General features: G+C 39.1%; 1 protein-coding gene across 2 annotated transcripts in view; it reads left to right on the plus strand.

The window, feature by feature from the left end:
• Positions 1-17,936, plus strand: part of GALNT13 (polypeptide N-acetylgalactosaminyltransferase 13) — a 342,638-nt gene extending 324,702 nt beyond the window's left edge. For both annotated transcript variants that reach the window (XM_034785889.1, XM_034785888.1), the window contains one exon: positions 15,181-17,936. In XM_034785889.1, the coding sequence (XP_034641780.1) occupies positions 15,181-15,321 (141 nt within the window). In that variant the 3' untranslated portion in view covers positions 15,322-17,936. The remainder of the gene's footprint in view (positions 1-15,180) is intronic.
• The last annotated feature ends 2,373 nt before the right edge of the window (positions 17,937-20,309 follow it).

Raw genomic sequence — 20,309 nt, forward strand, 5'->3', positions numbered from 1 at the left:
GCGCTGTATCATACTCTATCTGTTGTCACATCTTCCTCCCCCTCCTGGAGTGAGGGATCATTCTATAAGAGCACAAGCAACATCAATGGTGTCTCTTCAAGAAGTACTTCTCCTGGACATTTGCAAAGTTATTCTTTATGCTACTCTGATCACTGGCATGCAGTTTCATGTGTTTCATGGTCACGTCTCAAATTCTGTACATTTTCTTTCCTCTGATCGCTTAAGTCCTTCTCTGAAGACCAGAACCTAAGAAACCTTCCTTCCACCTCTATTTATGTGACCTGCTTATTGGGTGCATATCAGATGGATGCACACACCATGTATTACCCTTATCATACTGTAGGCCACTGGACTTCTAGAGATGAGCCAAAACTAGGATTTTTTTTTAACTGAATGACACCAGTCTGAACTTTGGTGGTTTGCCAAATCTGATCACAGACAAGAGATGGGACTGAACCCTGGCCTGTGGGACCTACAAGCCAATACTCAATTGCCCTTTAAAAGAGGGATGGATTAGAAGAGTCAGACCAGGTAAAATGACCATCTGTTGGATTGACCTGAATTAGGAATTACAGTATTTATCCTTTATTGTAACTGACTAAGCCAGTCTATCAAGGCATTTCCACCCTTTCTTTTCTGCTAGACCTAGGGAATAATCCTTTTGTTTGAGCCAGGCATGTGTGTGTTTAGAGGTGACCCAGAAGGTGCTAGAACCCTTGAAGCTGATCCTCAGCTAGTGTAAATCAGCCTCGCTCCATAGACTGCAACGAGCCAAGACTGACTTGCACCAGCTGAAGATCTCGTCCTTATGGGCCAGAGTTTTAAAGGTGTATAGGCATCTAAGATGCAGATAGATGCCTATTGGGAATTCTAAAAGCTTCCCAATTCTTTTAAAAATCTGGCCCTATAAGCTTTAGCAGCTAACAAGTCTGTCTTCAAGGTTACGATTCAACTGGCAGGCTACCAAGAAACTGCTACAGGTTGGTTTATCACATCACTTCAGCCAAGCCATTGAGTGGGGTCAATTACAATGTTTTATAGCATGTATTAGAGCCTAGCAAAATGCAGTAGCTTAAAGTGATCAATAATAATGGATGCTGACTTGGTGGAAGTGTCACAGCATCTCATACACAGGTTGCAGTACTTGACCTCGTATGCACACCTTTTGAGGAGAAAAGACAAGTAAATCTGAGTTTAAATGCTATCTTACAAAGCAGACCAAAGGTAATCATGACTGAAGATCCATCAAATATTAGCCAGTGGACAGAGGTTTTTTCCCCTGAGAACTGTCATCACAGCAAAAAGACCATGAGCCCTAAATGTTGTAGTCTGGAAGCATGCTGTAGTACCAGTACCCCAGTGATCACTGTAACGCTAACATATGGGGTTACTTCTGCAGTTACAAAGATTATTTTCATGTCATATAATTAAATGAATAGTCAGAGGTGATTGAAAAAGGCCCTTTCTTATCTCTACCCTCAAAAAAAAATGGAGGCATCTTGTTTTTTCTTTGCATTCACTGAAAGGAAAAAAGAAACACATCAGCTTCCAGACAGGATCAAAAGAAACAAATAACCTACTGGAAGACTGAGTGAGTGATTGCACTCACAGACCATCCACCCCAGGTGGCATTTTGTTTGTCCAAAGATGTTTCCATCCCCTATTGTGAAACAATTGTAATGTTTATTATAGCCCTCTTCTGCTTGAAATGAAATCCTCATGGCAGTGAAAAACACAGAACTGGCATCAAGTATCAGGGGGTAGCCATGTTAGTCTGTAGCCACAAAAACAACAAGGAGTTCGGTGGCACCTTAAAGACTAACAGCTTTCGTGGGTAAAAAAACTCACTTCTTCAGAACTGGCATGGTTCCAGTGAGAGTGTAGACTAGACACTGTCTGGGCTAGGGACAAGCGTCATCATGGCCCATTCATTAGAAGAGTGAAGAGGGAGACAGCACGGTGGAGCAGAATGGGATTATAGACAGGGGGGCCATGAATCGCATGCATGTACTGCTCATAAAAATGTATGCATGGAAATATCATGGACACTACTAGTGGCCATAACATGCAGGCTGCTACAGGTTGGGACTGGGAATTCTGACAACTGCATGCACATGCACATGAACACAACCTTTTTTATTTAGGCTGTGTGCCGTTTCCCAGCAAGTCATTCTCACTGAGCATCATCACTTTGCTTATCCCGGTTGGCATCTTTATGGGCAAAAGCAGCTCATATAGAAATGTTTTCTACAAAAACCAAACAAAAGTCCAACATTAAATCTTTTTTTTGGAGGTTAAAAAAAAAAATCTTTACCTGCATAATTGATCATAGGGACACAGTTCAATTTTAAGAGCGCAACATTCCAAATTAGGGGAGTTTGAGGCCACTGAAAACAAAAAGGCAGTAAACCTGCAGCTTCAAACCACCACTTGAAAAAGTTATTCTCCAAGAAGGCTATGCTGGGCAGGGCCATCTACTTAATTTCTAATTTCTTCATGAAGTATACTTTTGTTTATTTGTTCTGTGAATTCAAGCTTGGCAGGAAACTCATTTTATGATTTTTTTTTTAATCCATTATTTTTCCTAATTGTTTCTTAATGCTGTTATTTCCCTTTCTCAAATAGCACATTAAGATTATTGTACTCCTTCCCCTTTGAAATCTGACTATTTAATTACAAGGGCAACCTCACCAACCTGCTATATGATTAGGTTGAGACAAAATAGAATTTCCCAGTTTTCCTTTGGGCAATCCTATAAAATTTAGGCTACAATACATAATCTAATAAATGTTAAAATGGTGATAGATTTAAATAGATATCTCTCTTGCTTTGTTTTATCATGCTGTATTTGAAGCCAGCTCCAATGCTTCACCTTATATTGTGGCTTGAAGAGTCAAGCCAAACCCCATAACGCAGGGGTCGGCAATCTTTGGCACGCAACTCGCCAGGGTAAGCACCCTGGCGGGTCAGGCCAATTTGTTTACCTGCCACATTGGCAGGTTCGGCCAATCGTGGCTCCCACTGGCCGCAGTTCGCTGTCCCAGGCCAATGGGGGAGGCAGGAAGCCACGGCCAGCACATCCCTTGGCCCGCACTGCTTCCCACAGCGGTTGCCGACCCCTGTCATAACTTCTTTCTTTCTCTCTCTTTCCCACATTAGTGTAGTATCTGAACTTCTCACAATCTTCAAGAGCTTCCAGCATTCCTGGTTTGAATTATTATATAATATTTATATTACAGTAGCATTCAGGCCCATGAAATACATATGAAAATCACATGAAACACCTCTGTGCCTGTGCTCATATAACTGGCAAACACAATGGCATTTCTATCCAAAAATCCAGACGGCTCTAATGTGTCTGGTATCACTTATAATATAAGGAAATATGTACAAGAAAAAATTGTAAACCTTTATCTATTATAAACCTGTCATACTTTCTGAAAATAATAACTATGTATATAATTATCATTTATATATAGTGCATGAATAAAAAGTTTCAAGATTTTTGTGGTAAATTTGCATCACCTAACATTAGTATAGTATAAACCTGTTGGGTAAGCATTGTATAAACCTATTGGAAAGATGAGGGATTTACAAAAAGACTTGTTTTTCCTGAGTCATTGTTTCTTTCATATTTCTGTGCTTCCGTCAGTATGTAGGTAAATGGGAATATAGTTTTGAGGTAAGTATACTAACGCTTGCAGTTCCTGTGATAAATTCTAGTTTAGTATCTCCCTCTCCTTGTAGTAGTGTGGTACAAAAGTGACCTTTACTTAGTATCTTTCAGTAGACTGTATTTCAAGATGATAGATCTTAACTTTTTCAGTTGCTCAGTGTGCAGTACCTATATGTGTAAATGTTTTATGTGGAATGCATTAGTTTTTAGAGAGACTGATAACTCGGGTACATCTTCAAAATCTGTTGTTGATGGAAGATGTACACACAAGTTCCTGTATACGGAGTCAAATTGTTCCCTCACATAAGCATCCAGGGCACCTAGTAGAATTTAGTCAGAGAACAGAATTTGGTTGATTATTGGAACATGAGAAGTAGATTTATATATCAAGTCTGCTTCTTTCCAATCAAATGCAGTAATTCTGTCCTTTGGAAACCATAACTGACTTTGCTAAACAAAACCCCAGTTAGGGCTTGATGCCTATAGAAGTCAGTAGCAAAGCTTGCATTGCAAGAGCAAGCACATGCTGTTCTAAAACAATACATTTCCCCCACAATACAACATAGAGTGATAGTGGAGAAATATAGAAGCATATCTTTCCAATTAATTTGAGCAACTATTCTTATATTGACTGAATAGTCTGATAAGCCTTTGCAATCATGACTGACTTAACATGCAGTGATGTGTCATTAACTTCACATTTACCAGTGTGCATCATTTAAAAAAAATATATAGCTTTTGCTGATCTGACACTTTTTGTAAATTTATGGGGTCCATAAACTGAAATCAATGAAGCCATACTAACTTATACCAGCTTGAGGATCTGGCCCATAAATCAGATCTTTCAGTAAATTGCAATCTGATGACAATTGATCTAAAAGGACCCGTGCATTTTTTGAAAGGAAAGAAAACCCAGATTTTGCACATCCTTCTTATATTTTTAAAAGGACACATTTAACTGAAAGGAAAACAATAGGAGAAGACACTCGTCTGGCATAAGTTAACATAGCTCTTTTGAAGACAATGGAGCTATGCTGATTTATACCAGCAGGGCCGGCTCCAGGGTTTTTGCCGCCCCAAGCAGAAAAAAAAAAAAAAAAGCCACGATCGCGATCTGCTCTACCGCCGCCGCTTCAGTTTTCAGTGACAATTCTGCGGCTGGTCCTTCGCTCCAAGAGGGACTCGGGGATCCGCCGCCGAAGAGCCGGACGTGCTGCCCCTCTCCGTTGGCCGCCCCAAGCACCTGCTTGCTGGGCTGGTGCCTGGAGCCGGCCCTGTACACCAGCTGCCAGCTCTGACCCTGCTTGTCTGAGAAAATCAAATACATTGGTCTGTCCATTAAAATAATGCATCACTGTATATGTACTTCCTGTTGAATCTGCTTAATATATAGTATGTACATATAAACATGCAATACATTGAGATTATTAAATCTTTTCATTAATTTGTCTATGTAACACTGCTTTTCCTTTACTAGAGAAGTAGACAGATGAGAGGGATATGAACATGAAGCAATGATACATAATAAACAAAAATTGATGTTCAGTCTGGTTCCTCAAAGTGACATTATAAGGACATTTGTTCTTGAATTTTCTTTGTGGCCTCCTCATGTTTTAATTTTTTACTTTGGAAGAACAATTGGGATGGCTGCAATGAGTTATACATAAAATACTAAGTAACATTTTGTTGGGGTTATATGAAATATAACTTCAAAGAAAGGTCTCAATCAGGACTAGCTGTAATTTCTGTGAGTACTGCACTTTGTTTTTAATGATAGTACTTTCTATTAATATCAAACTAATTTTAAAAAATAACCTGCAATTACATTCCAGAGCCTGTATAAAGTCTATATGTTGACTCTCCCAACATACTGTACAGATGTATACAATGTTCATGACATTAAAAAGCTGCTTTACTATATTCTACTCAATATTATTTCAAGTGACAAAAAATGTAAAGCAGCTGTTTAAACTCTTCATACACAAAACTCTATACGGGTTTCCAGCAGGCTATTGTTCTGTAGATTTAAGGTGCAACTTTTATATATTTATAGGAGCTATTCATGAACATTTTCCTCCCAGTAAAAGTTAAATTCTCTTGTTTGTTCCAAAAAAGGATACCTGTCTTCTATGTAAGCTGCACAAACTTGTTCATCCATCCAACAATCTGCAACTCATAAGTTTAGGATCGCAGAATGTTCCCACACGTGGTTCCCCTCATAGCACTTGAGTTTTGAATTTTAGATTAACACAGGACAGGAAATAGAAGTGAAATTTAGTAAAAGCCACTGAGCTTTGCCTGATTGTAGTCAAAACAGAGAATCTACCTCCCCAGAGTTTATTGTGAGTCTGTGGAGGAAAGGATTGCACCTTTCCCCACACCAGGATGACAGGAGCTGGGAGCAGTCTAGCAAACATTAGGTTGGTAGCTGAAAGCAGCAAAGCCAGTTAGCTGCTTGAGAAGGAGGCAGGGTTCTCTGAACTCTCCAGTGTGTGAACATCCTACCTCCAGCTTTGCAAAACACATCAAACCTGGACTCAGTTTGAGTGGGATCACTGTTATATTGATTAGCAAATCCCTGAAATAGGAACTCTGCTGGAAGACAGCCTCATGAGTTTGTTATAGAGGGACAACAAATGTTAGCATGAGGCAGAAGGAAATAAATATTCAGTGCATTCATTAAATAGAATAGCATCTCTATCTAGCTCCTTGTTGAGCACCACTGAAATGGTAAATTATGGGGAAATGTATATTTTTCATAATATCATGATGGAGGATCAATGCCAATGTTTACAGTAATTTAATACAAAGTACCAGATAAAGAGCTTTGTACTGTGTCCTGCAAGTATTCCATAATATGCTGCCTCCTGCGTTTTTATCTGGGGATGGACTTGATGCCATAATAGCTCTTTCCCATCTCAATTTACTATGATTCTGTATTGAAATATAGGGGCCAGGAATTGAAATTATGGCTAGTAGTCAAATTCTTCTCATCTAACATTTTTATGTGGAACATATGCACATATTATTCATTATAGTATTTATTATTTACATTTCAGTAGCTATCAGGGATCAAGGACCCACTGTGCTAGGCACTGGATACACATGCAATAAAAAAAAAATCTTTACCCCAGTCTTAACATATGATGAGACAACAGGTGGATAAAACAAACAGATGTGAGTTGGGGGAGAGAGAACAAGTGAAATAAGTGTAGTGAGCAGTGGTCTCTTCAAGCCCCTTGTCCAGCACTGTCAAGTTCTATTATCTGTTCTATTATTTGCGCCTCATGGTAATTGCTCCCAGTTCACTTGTACCAAGTCCTTGCTCCTGCATGGAGCTCTGTGTGGACAGGTTCCTGAGATCAAGAAAAGTCCCATTGGAAGGGTCTACTGACCCAGAGCTTCATGAAAGATCAGATCCTAAACTTGTGATTGTGCACATTTGTGTGTGGGTTAAAACTATCCAAGTTTTAAGAATATCCTCCAGCAATAGAACGGTGCTCACAGATGCAGCTAGACTTGAGAGTATCACCTTATCATAATTTCCCTGATGTACTGTTATAGATGCATAATAGAACAGTTTACTAATTTTCTTTTATTTGTTTTTGCTGTCTTTATATTTGCTTTTACAATTTTTCTGTCACGCAGACCCACACCTTTCTTCATATAATCACCCAGTCGTGTCTGACAATAAGCAAAATAGAGGATGGCACCCATGGTCCCACTGTGGAGACTTGTAATGGTAGCCCTTTTCAAATGTGGATGCTAAGAAACTACACAAGGCTGGAAGTTTTTAGGAATATTTTTTACAGCCCCACTGATTATTTCCTTTAGCAAATTATTTGAGGTTGGTATTAAAAAAGAGTGAAAAATGTATTTCAGTTAAGATTTTCCCTGAATAATGCTGTCTTTCATTTTCTACTTGTTAACTCATGTCACTTCCTTTTTTGGTTTTATATTCATAAATATTCTAATATTATAGAGAGACAAAGTTGATTATTATTAAAGTACAATTCTAGATGCATTAAAATATCTGGGGCCGGATCATAGTTCCACTGATTTTAATGGAGCTTTGACGATTTACACCAGCTAAGGATTCGGATCTTTTTATAGATGTATAGTTCAACATACACAGGTTCTACTACTTACAAAAAAAGTCTCTGTTACAGACAAATATGTTCAAAAGCTCATATTTATTTTTAAATGTTTGTTATCAAAATGTGAGCAAAATGTGTTTCCGTTATCAAAATGGATAATTTAAGTATCCATTTGCCATTGACTGAGTCATAGGAAACCTGCTAAATGCTCCTTGCCTTACACACCAAAAGGTCCTATTGGAAGTAGTAGGGCCACTTACGTTCATTAACAGGAGCAGGATTTGGCCCTAATTTCTTACATGCATCCCTGATCCTACAAACATGCATATGCTTGCCTTTAAACGTAAGAGTAGTATCTTTGAAAGCTCTGGGTGAAGTCCTAGCAAAATTCCCATTGACTTCCATGGGGACAGGATTTCACTCTATCACACTATTCATGTGTTTAAAGTTATGTACCTTGGAGTTTGTGGAACCAGGGCCGTAGTATTTATTCACTCCGACAACACTCCCATTAAAGTATATGGGAGTGTTGCCTGATTATAGATTCCAAAATTTTATCCATTTATGTTTAAGTATCTTGTTTTAAAATATTATTTTGTCAGAATCTCGTTCCTGAGATTTAGTCTCTGGAGAAGGTTAATTTTCATTATTGCAAAAAATGAAGATTTTATAATGTACAGTGTTTGTGAGTGAGCAGAAGGCAGACTCAGGTATATGTTTCATTAACAAAATAAATGGTTCATTGCAAAAAAATGTTTTGCTATGTAATGGCTTTGCAGTAGTATACTGAGATACGTTTTTTCTCAGTATACTGTATAACAGCTAGGTAGCAAAAAAAAAAAAATGCTGATTTTCTCAGTATTTGTATTTTAAAAATATTTCTAAATGTTAATTCACCTTTCATTTAAATAACATTTCATTGGTATCTTTTCAAATAAAATGATTCATAATAATAATTTCCTCTAAGCAGTTTGATAATACTTAACTATTTTTCCATCACTTTGATGTTTATAATTACATACTAGAACTGCTAGGGTAAAGAGATCTTCAATTTTTATTTTATTATGTTTGTCATAATGCATGTGAGTTGTATGCTCATCAGAACATATTTATTTACATATACTTGGTGAGTAAGAAAATACAGAGGCTTGCTCTTAAGCTTGTGAGTGTTTATATAACTAAAGCTACTTCAGTGTAATCATTCTGATTCTGGACATTAAAAGGAAAATCCAGACTGGTTTGTATGTGTGGTATATTAGCCAGTGTAATTGATTGTTTTCCAAACAAAGGAGCTTTTTCTGTAATAGCATTAATAATGATAGAATGGAGAAAAATGCTTTTAGGAGACAATTGAAAAGCTCAATAATATGCTAGCCTTATATGAAATTATACACTGAATAAAAAGGAACAGCTGATGAAAGCACCAATATCATTTCTAGGCTTGTTTTCATTTCTGGTTATATTAGAGAACGATAGAAGCTTAATTGATCTTAAAAACATATAAGTGAAATATTTTTAATGTTTTGAAGAGGGTTATTTAATAAACAAGCTACTTCTGTTAACATTACTAATTCTTTCCTCTTGTGATTAGTGAAAGATGGCTTATCTCCCAACACTGAATGAGTATTAAATGGCCCTGAATGATTTAGTAAAACAGATGTAGGCTTTTCTTTGGGAATTGTATAACGGTTTGTTTTGAACTGAGGAGCAGGCCTCTGGAGAAGCTTTACTTAAAGAATAGACCCAGGAGAAATTACGCACTGCATAAAATGTTGAAATGTGACATATGTCAATCCAGCATGAACTGTAAAGTAATGTTATCTTCTGCAATAGAGTGGAGAGATGTTTGGGTAATATAATTACAGCTATTGCTCAAGTCTTAGGAGAAAATAGCATCTTAAAAAATGTTTTAACAAACGGAATTGGCAATGATATACAGAAATTCATATCCATTGTCAAGGTACTGTAATTGACAGCATGTCACTGTGTGGTTCCTGAATGCCACCTAAAGAAGGTGCAAAATCTGATACAAGTCTCTGGGTTAAAGACCATTGGCTACAACTCCATTACTGTGATTAACCAGTAAATAATCCATTATATATTAGTAACTTGCAGCTTCAATCCATGAGGTCCCTTAATCAATGTGGCCCAGCATGCCTATGAGCAACTCAGTGGCCCAGCTTCCAGAGATATCCTACTCCATACCAGAAGTGTCTTTTTTTACAGTTTTGCCGTACGGGGAGAATTACATAGCTGGTCTTCATTCCTGTACCCAATAATAGGGTCCATCCTCAGCAGTGATGTTGCCACCAAGTTTCCAGCACTTTGTGTCCCAATACAAAGCTGGATGCCTTCCCACAACATTCTCCTGATGCTGTGTCAGCTCACCTGGCCTTAACACATTGAACCTGAGTTGTGAAGTTTGCCTTTGGCCTTGGAAATATCGAGCGTCCCTAGAACTAGGCTCGGATTTCAGCAGGGCTAACTCAGCCCATCATATTTCTGAGGCAAATACACTGAAAATGCAGTTTAATGTGTGAAGGTCTTTTAGATAAGACTTTAAAAACAGGTTTTAACTGCTTCATGTGGACACTTAAGCTTCCATTGCATTTCTTGTATGACTAGGGGCTCTCCCCTGGGTGGTTGGCCAAAATTTCCCATCCCTGCCCCTCAACACACACTGTTTCTATTCTCCAGTGGGTTGGTAGTCTCCCCTCTGTGACCCAGTGTTGGTGTATGAAAATGCTTTTTTGTAAAGCACTTTGGGAGTCATAAGGTTGAAAAGCCCTTTGAGAATGTAAAATATTATCGGCTGCTGGATTTTTATTAAGCAGCTTTTTCTGAGATGCTGCAGGCATCTATGGGATACATTGGTTACCATTGTAAGAGCTCTTGTACACTGGTTACTGCAGAAGACAGCAAACTTCCAGACAGCAATTTAGATGTAGCTTTGGATGATAGTTCATTTATCCACCCCCTCATTTAAAATAAGACATAACAACTTATTCAAAGCTTTGTGTGTACTTTTCTGGGAAGAAATGGTTGAGCAGGGTCATTTGTTTCCCAGGATAAGTCTTCATGGCAAATAAAAAGGTGTGTTCTTAACTCGTTGGCTAACTTGCATAAACTAACTCAGGTTAAAATAGCAGTGAAGAAACAGCAATTCAGCTTTTAACTTATGTTAGCAGCTTGAATTGAAGCCTATAGGGAAGCTGGGGGTTGAACTCAAGCTACTAATCTAAGTTAGGAGCCGAATTGCTGGGTCTTCAGTGCTGTTTTAACTTTAGTTAGCTTAATTTGGGGGGGGGGGGAAGTGAGGACATATCCTCAGATTACTCTCTCATTTGGGATTGTCCACAAGTCGGACAGTGTCACAGTAGGGCTGATTTTATTCTTAGGGAAAGGGTTTTGCATGGCCAAAGCACAGAGCAAATTCCCCATTTGATTCACAAGTACTGCGTGTTTTTTGATGTGTTGGCCACCTTCTAAAGTTACATTTAACAGGAGGAATTTGGGGCTAGATTGTGAATTTTGTGCACTTTGAGGGAGGGTCATTACATAGCAGCACTAGCTCTGAAGGCATCATATCTCAGAGGAAAAATTCCTCCTGGGCACCTTGGTTGTGCTGTATGTCAATGACTGGGATGTGGGTGGTCCAGTATAATGGTTAGACCCAGCATCATGCCTATGGGTTACAGCTGGCATCTGAGGCCAAATTACAGAGTTGAGGATCAGAACTGGGTTCCCTGGAGTGGGACGACAGGAAACAAGCAAGGACTATCACAGCCACGGGCAGATGTTTTGAGCAGCCACTGAGCTGCTGCTGCTGGGCTTAAGAGCCAGTCTGCTGACTCTTCCAACCAATCAGGTGGTGCAGCCAATCAGGCTGCCTACTCCAGGTCAGCTGTGCTCCATAGATTGCCCAGAAACGTTCTGTGTTGCAGACTGGGTGCACTGCAGGCCCTGATTCCTGTCTGTGTGTAGGGAGGGATGCAACTTGCTATGGATCTTATCAAGCTGCAGTTTAGTCCCTCCCTCCCCCCATTGGGTCAGATAACGCTGCTAACCAAATCCATTCTCACTTGTTCCCTTGGGGAGCATACAGCACATGCTGTCCTGACGATCCAATGCCAAGATCTTGCTAGCCTTAACATAGTGATATAAGGAAAGAATCCCTAGCCCCTGTTTCCATGTGTGGCCTCATTAGGGCTCATCACAATCATAGAATCATAGAATATCAGGGTTGGAAGGAACCTCAGGACGTCATATAGTCCAACACCCTGCTCAAAGCAGGACCAATTCCCAACTAAATCATCCCAGCCAGGGCTTTGTCAAGCCGGGCCTTAAAAACCTCCAAGGAAGGAGACACCACCACCTCCCTAGGTTACGCATTCCAGTGCTTCACCACTCTCCTAGTGAAATAGTGTTTCCTAATATCCAACCTAGACCTCCCCCACTGCAACTTGAGACCATTGCTCCTTGTTCTGTCGTCTGCCACCACTGAGAACAGCCGAGCTCCATCCTCTTTGGAACCCCCCCTCAGGTAGTTGAAAGCAGCTATCAAATCCCCCCTCATTCTTCTCTTCTGGAGACTAAACAATCCCAGTTCCCTCAGCCTCTCCTCATAAGTCAGGTGCTCCAGACCCCTAATCATTTTTGTTGCCCTTCACTGGACTCTTTCCAATTTTTCCACATCCTTCTTGTAATGTAGGGCCCAAAACTGGACACAGCACTCCAGATAAGGCCTCACCAATGTTGAATAAAGGGGAACGATCACGTTCCTCGATCTGCTGGCAATGCCCCTACTTATATAGCCCAAAATGCCGTTAGCCTTCTTGGCAACAAGAGCACACTGTTGACTCATATCCAGCTTCTCGTCCACTGTGATCCCTAGGTCCTTTTCTGCAGAACTGCTACCTAGCCATTCGGTCCCTAGTCTGTAGCAGTGCATGGGATTCTTCCATCCTAAGTGCAGGACTCTGCACTTGTCCTTGTTGAACCTCATCAGGTTTTTTTGGCCCAATCCTCTAATTTGTCTAGGTCCCTCTGTATCCGATCCCTACCCTCTAGTGTATCTACCACACCTCCCAGTTTAGTGTCATCTGCAAACTTGCTGAGAGTGCAGTCCACACCATCCTCCAGATCATTAATAAAGATATTAAACAAAACCGGCCCCAGGACCGACCCTTGGGGCACTCTGCTTGAAACCGGCTGCCAAGTAGACATGGAGCCATTGATCACTACCCGTTGAGCCCGATGATCTAGCCAGCTTTCTATCCACCTTACAGTTCATTCATCCAGCCCATACTTCTTTAACTTGGCGGCAAGAATACTGTGGGAGACCATATCAAAAGCTTTGCTAAAGTCAAGGAATAACACATCCACTGCTTTCCCCTCAATCTATCCCTTAGCTGGTATAAGGTTGGATGACTCTAGCCTTGTTTGATTACATCACATAAGCATTTCAGAATGCTCTATACAATACCGTAGAGCAAAGAGGTGGGGGAAGCCTTTACATTTATTTTCATAAACTGAAGAGAACTTCTCTGTCAGGTACTTCAGCAAACAGGGGATCTTTTACTGGAGAAGTATTGAGTTCATAATAAACACTAACCTTGAAAGGCCATTGATAATTAACAATACACGATATAATGATTGGTCTAAACTAGAGAACTCAAGCTTCTCATGAGTAAAATCCTTCTCCCATCTACATGCTGATTTCTGGGGGAGGAGGAGGGATAGGATTCTGTCCTATAATCCAGTGTTCCAATAAGTTCAGGAGCAAGGCACTTGAATAAAATTTACATTTTGAATGTGCCATTGCTGAGGGGGACAGCTGAGTTGATGTTTAATCTTTTGGAAGGACAGATTAAATTTCACCTTGGGTCATATGTTTGACACTGCTGTTCTACAACATTACAGTCGGGGCTGCTACTGTACATTTTAAAATATGGATTATATAATTCTCCCACAGATGAGAAATTGAGGATGTCTTTATGTGTATGCTTGAGATAAAGGTTTACTTTTGAATGTTACCCCATCTGTGGATAGAGTACTAGGTGTTTCAGAACTGGTACCAAGTTCTTTAGTAAATACTTTACTTCTTTTGTAAAAACAGTTTCCTAATGCTTTGTTTTAGTCTCCTTTAGCTCCCCCCCAACAAAGGAAATATTTGATATTTAGATAGGAAGATGCTGCATATTTTAAAGAGAATGTGTACAGATTTCAAGGGAAAGGCTACCTGTTTTCCTTAGGAGGTACTTTAGCACAGAGCCTCCAGCACTTGGTATGCTCACTCATGTAACACACTTGAAGTGTACCTACTTTTTCTCTTGCTCACATGTATGTGTGTGTATAAGCAACATTGCACATATGGTGTTGATTTGATATACTATGAAGTAAGACAGTCTGTTGTAATCAGAAATCAAATGCAGATATGGAGGCCTCCCCAAATAATTTCCATCTCACTCAGAGTTCTCCATTGGTACCTTCCTGTGAAGAGGTTGTGAGGGGAACATTTCCTGGACGGAATAGGCTTGGAGCCATACTGCACTTCCCTGTGACTGCTGTCATGTCAATGTTAGCTCCAGATCAACAGTGTGTGAAACAATGCTGCCAAATCTAGTTCCCTGCCATTACCTTGAGTAACCGCCCCATAACCAAAGACCTACTGCAATCACACCAAGTCAAATCCTTGGGGGAATGCAATTTGGACAGCACCACAATCCAGAGACATTTGAGGCACTCTGTTGAGGCACTCTGCTGGCTCTGGGGTTGTGCTTAAGATTATATTAGTGCTAATCATTTTAGTGCACTATGATTGTATTATCAAATTTTTTGAGAAGAGAACTGAAAAATATTTTAAGGATTAATTTTTTGGAAACAATGGTTGACTGTTGATGTGTGTAAAATCCACCCTCAGTTGCACATGCTATAATCTCCACAAATGTAAAGATGAGGAATATGGAAAGGGGGGGGGGCAGGACTTTGGACTGGACCTTTGGACCTTTGATTCCTTGAACCTAAACATAATTGCTTTGTAATAATATTCACTTGCACTTAATTTGAACTTTTTTTTACACATACATCACAGTTCCTCACTCCTTAAATGGCATGGCCTTGGCATACATCTAAGAAAGGTGAGCCCATTATTTTAATCAGAAATGGGAAAAGTGGCACGATCCAGGGTGTTGGTGTTCCCTGTGTTATAGAGCTGTACAAGTGGTAGCGGTTACTTGGTGGATGACGCACAGTTTGAACAGGGACATTTGCTTTAGGATGAAACATTCCTTTCTTGTGACTGCTAAAGTAGCTAGATTAAGATTTAAATTATTTAAATATTCAATTCACAACATTAATTCTTTCAACAATTATTTCATTTATTTTGTTGTTTGTTTGTTGTTACAGCGGCTCACATTGCGGCATGTCAACAGCAACCAGTGTCTCGATGAGCCATCTGAGGAGGACAAAATGGTTCCAACCATGAAGGACTGCAATGAAAGTCGTTCCCAACAGTGGCTGCTACGTAACATGACCTTGGGTGCCTAAAGCTAAAGAGACTTCCCATGTTCCTTCAGACCTTGCAAAGTGTCTAGGCTTTCATTCTTCACTTATTTGAATCAGAAGAAAGGATATTCCTCTTCCTTTGTTCTTGGTGAAATGAAAGGCTTTGAAGCCCTCTTAGAAGTCCAGCTATCAGAGCAAAGTCATTTGTTTTTTGCTTGTTATGGCATGTTTGCACATGCCCCTTTGAAAGTTGTCCTTTCAAAAGAAGCACATTAGAAGCTATAAATAGCATAATATATGCTACTATCAATACCAGACACACTTGGAAAAGTATTTCCAGAAAGACCTTTGAGCCTAATATCAAAAGGTTTGGGGGTTTTGTTTTCTGGTTATGTCACATAATATTGCTTGAAAGTGACAGGATGTGAAATGCCTTATGACACTAACTTACATTGTGAAAGATTATATCAGTTCTTTTATAAATGTAATGTATTTGTTCTGGCCCTCCATAGCAACATGATGAGGATATTAGTTGCTCTCTAGTGTCATTTGGCACTCAGTGAAGTATTAAACTGAAAGGGTTACTGAGCAGTAAATTTACTGTACATAACGAATGTTTCATGTTTTGTGCCAGGAACAATGAAATCGCTATACATAATAGTTCTTTATAAAAGCAGCAAAATGGAACAAATACAGTAAGAAACGGATACTATATAATAAATGAAACTTCAGCAAAAAACATTTGAATGATATTAAAGAGAGTGGGCAGCATACATGAGTAACCCAGATTAATGCAAATTGGAATTGCCCATGTATCCTCTACAATAGAAAGACAAATCACTATGGGCCTCATTTACCTGTGTGCACTTCCACTAACCCCAAATGGCTGCATGGCCGGAGAATGGAACTGGTAGCAGAATTTTGCCATCTGAGTCAAAAGTTAGGCTGAAGCTCAATCTGTAGCTTCTGGCTTTGAGCATAAATATCTCAGCAGACTGCCTAATGTATACAAGGCCATCCAAAGTTTGGAGATCCCCACAATACCTATGCACAAAGGGACAGACTATGGACGGAGTTTGAGCTCTAACTCTGAACTTTCTTGCTTTAATAGGTTTATGATAGATGCTTATTTATATTTTAAAATAATAGTTTGTCTCTTAATTTCTTTTCTCTTTTCTTTACATGGCTATTAAAAATGTGCTGCTGATCGAGCAGTAGTATCAAAGGCTTCATAGGAACTAATACCATCTCAACACACACAGTAAGAGTTTGCAAAAGTGGTTTGTGTTGTTTTAATACATGTCCATAACACAGACATTTAAGCTAATCCCTCTAGCGCGTATCACCACATAATGGATCTGCTATAAAAATGCTTGGACTCTGTGCAATAGGCTTAATGTATGTCATTTGCCCAGGGGCATAAGGGTCATGGGAGGTCCCAGCACAGCAGAACCAGGAATAGAGCAGCAGCCACAGAAGGGCTGGTGAGCAATATGGCAGCATCCTACCCAGGAATAGGAGATAGATTCTGTCCCAACCAACCACCCACACTTCCCCAAACACAGCCTGTTGCATTGTGTTAGGAGCGGGAAGATGAAACTGACTTCATTTTCTGTGTACTGGCTCCTTTGGTGAAAGTATATTACCAGTACCATGTATTTGCACACTATGGATTGATATTTCATGCACATTTTCTTGATATAGATCATTAAATGAATACCAAATGCATATTAAATTTGAAAAATCATTACTATGCATACACAGTAGCTGCTTTTCAAGCCCTCATATCTTGTCTTTTTTTTAAGACACACAAATTGTTCACATTATAGCTTAACAGCTATCAAAACTGAACAGGGCTATAATTTTACTACATGAAAGGAACATTACAAAATCACAAACAAAATCATTTAAATGCCGAGCTTAATGCAGAACAAATTATTGCATTTTTCAATCATCGCCTTTCAAAGGCCTGTCGGCCCCTGCACACCCTTATCTCAAAATTCATGCTGATAGATCCCTTATTTGGCTAGGTACCTTGATAGTGCCCCTGTAACAATAGTGGTGCTGGTGGGAACTACTAGCATGTTTAACACCATTTAGCAATGTTAGAGGAGTGCATATGGTATCTTTTTTTTTTTAACCTCTAATATTCTTATTGAATAATATCTCACTTATCTAATTGCAACTTGTAGCAGTTGCTAAGTGCAGTTGCACTGTACATTTATGATTGTGCAGTTGCACTGTACATTTCTGATTGTGCAGTATTATCAACATTATTGGAAAGTAATGAGAGAATGGTACAGTATCTAAGTTGATTTCAAGAGTTGAGTCTCAAATACAGAAACTGTTCGACCTTTCTTTGCCAAGCATGCAGTACTACAGTGTTTAATACCTTTTTATCTGTATAAAGTGGATTGTGGCAATGAATTTGGACTGTTATACTCCTTGATTACAGTTGATGCATCTTTATTATATCAACAGCTGCACTGCTATATTATATACGAGTTGCTTGACTAAAAAAAAAGAAAAAATACATGTTTTATTTTATGCTTATTTATGGATAATGACACTGAGGGCACGTCTTTGCTACCCGCCGATCCGGCGGGTAGCAATCGATCTATTGGGGATCGACTTATCGCGTCTAGTGAAGACGTGATAAAATCGATCCCTGATCGCTCTGCCATCAACTCCGGAAATCCACCACAGCAAGAGGCGGAAGCGGAGTCGATGGCAGTGCGGCAGCAGTCGACTCGCCGCCGTCCTCACAGCCAGGTAAGTCGATCTAAAATACGCAACTTCAGCTACGCTATTCACGTAGCTGAAGTTGCGTATCTTAGGTCGACCCCCTCCCCCGTAGTGTAGACCTAGCCTGAGTAGCATGTTTAGAGCAGAAATGTTGTTCAAAGGTTTGTCAGAATTGTATTACAGCTAGAACTTAGGCCTCATGCTGCAAACACTTACACATGTGCTTAACTTTACTCGCTGTGAGTATGCCGTTTGACTTCAGTGGGATTGAGCACTAAATTTACTCCCTCTGTAAGGAGTATAGGAACCAAATAAGCCACCAAAAAAAAAATCTAATATAAGCAACTTGGATGAGGAGAGATGTCCTGCCACCCACCAAGTGACTATTGTTTTGCTCTTGAGAGACTCCAGGGCCATCTTAAGTTCTCATGCAATCTGAGTGGTGGTGTCTCAGCACAGCAATGCTATTTCATATCCTTAGTACTGAGGCTAGTATAAGGAGCATAAGACTGGGAACTTTCTAGGTTCTAATTCCAAATCCTACTATTGAATTCCTGTGTGGCCTTGGCAAGTCATTTAGGCCAAAATTATTCAAAAGTAGTGTTTAATTTTGGTTGCATAAATTTGTGGTGTCCAAAGTGGGATACCCACAGATTGAGGCACCCACAATTAAAGGACATTTTTGAAAAAATTAGGCCTTAAGCTCTGAATCTGTCTCCCCATCTGTAAAATGGAGCTAATTCTTCCTTACTTCCCAGGGTCTTGTGAGGATTAACAAATAATGTTTGTACAGTGTGTTCAAAATGTAAAGAGCTATATAAATGCTGAATATTATTATTATTACTACTAGCAGAACACTAATTCCAGTTCTCATATTTTCCAAAAGTTGCTTTCAGGGAATGAAAGCCGGACACGAGGCTAGAGCAACACGTTAAAAGCATTGAACGAAGTGGGCATTTTGAAGGGCAGGTTATTACTGTAAATAGGTCAAAAGTGCTGCAGTTTCTCACTACCCCTGTACCTTCAGGAGTTACGTGGGGAGGAGGGGACTGTTGTAAAATATGAGAACAAGTTAAATTATAAGACAGATTGTGTTAATTTTGACTGGAAGTCATAATGGACTGATGTAATGTCTTATTCCTTGGAATAATTTTTTGTTGGTTTTTGTTTGATTTTTGTTTTATTACAAACTAGTATGAGTAACATATCTAGGAAAGGACAAGTACTGTGTGTACTGCTAACCTACGTATTCTGAATTTTGCACTTGAAAGCAAAGATCATATCTGATCACATACATTTGAGTTGCATCTGATTTGTAGATGCCGAATACAGTCCTCACATGAGGCAATTCTTTTTCGGATGCTTAAGCTTAGAGCTATTACATAGATTGTATTGTTTTCATTGGTATGAACAGTGTGGGGAAATAAAAAACACTTAAGTGTTGGTAAATGTCAGAATCCATAAATCCTTATGCATTATGTCCATCATCTGAAAATCTTTAATGCCCATAATTCAGCAGGACATCAAAGATTTAATTAGCTATTGTGACAGCTATCACTTCAGAGTTCTCTTTGTGTACCACTAACCATGGTTCTGTTTCCTGTATTTCAATATAGGGAATAGATAAAGTTAGCTGCTATACTGTACAGTATCTGAACACATCTGGTAAGATTACACCATGTTTAAACTGCTACTAAATATAAGCTATTGAATGATCTTGAGGTGTTGAATGAACACCAGCAATGTGTTTTAACTAGGTTATGTGAATTTTAGTGTCAGTGTTTTTCTTACATTCAATAACTTCTTAAATCAAGTCTTGTTCATATATATTGAAGCCCCCATTTCATTCTCAAATAGCACGTGTTCAGGAGAGTTTGATAAGTGTGTTTCTTTTCAAACATAGCCATTATGATTTTAAGTATACAAAATCTATCTCTATTTAAAAAGAAAGTTATCTATAAAGTATGGACTCTTGTGTATTTTCTGTTCTCTGTGAACTAGAAGAGGTTGGGATGTCAGTTTATTTAGAGGACCCACTTATAAAGCATCCTGAAGAAGTGCTGGAGACACAAACTCAAATTAAATTTACAAAGGTAGATTGTGGATAAAGAATTACACATTTTAAATGTTGTAACAGTTATTTAATGGTCTGGTACTCTTTGCTGTAAATTTAAATATTTATACATTTTTGTAGAATAAAAATATACCAGTTTAGTTTTCTTCTGGTGTATATTGTCTTTTGATAGCTGTACAGTTATGTCTTTCATGTTCAATTGTTGATCTAT

The sequence above is a fragment of the Trachemys scripta genome, chromosome 11, assembly GCF_013100865.1.
Source record: "Trachemys scripta elegans isolate TJP31775 chromosome 11, CAS_Tse_1.0, whole genome shotgun sequence".
NCBI lineage: Eukaryota > Metazoa > Chordata > Testudines > Emydidae > Trachemys > Trachemys scripta.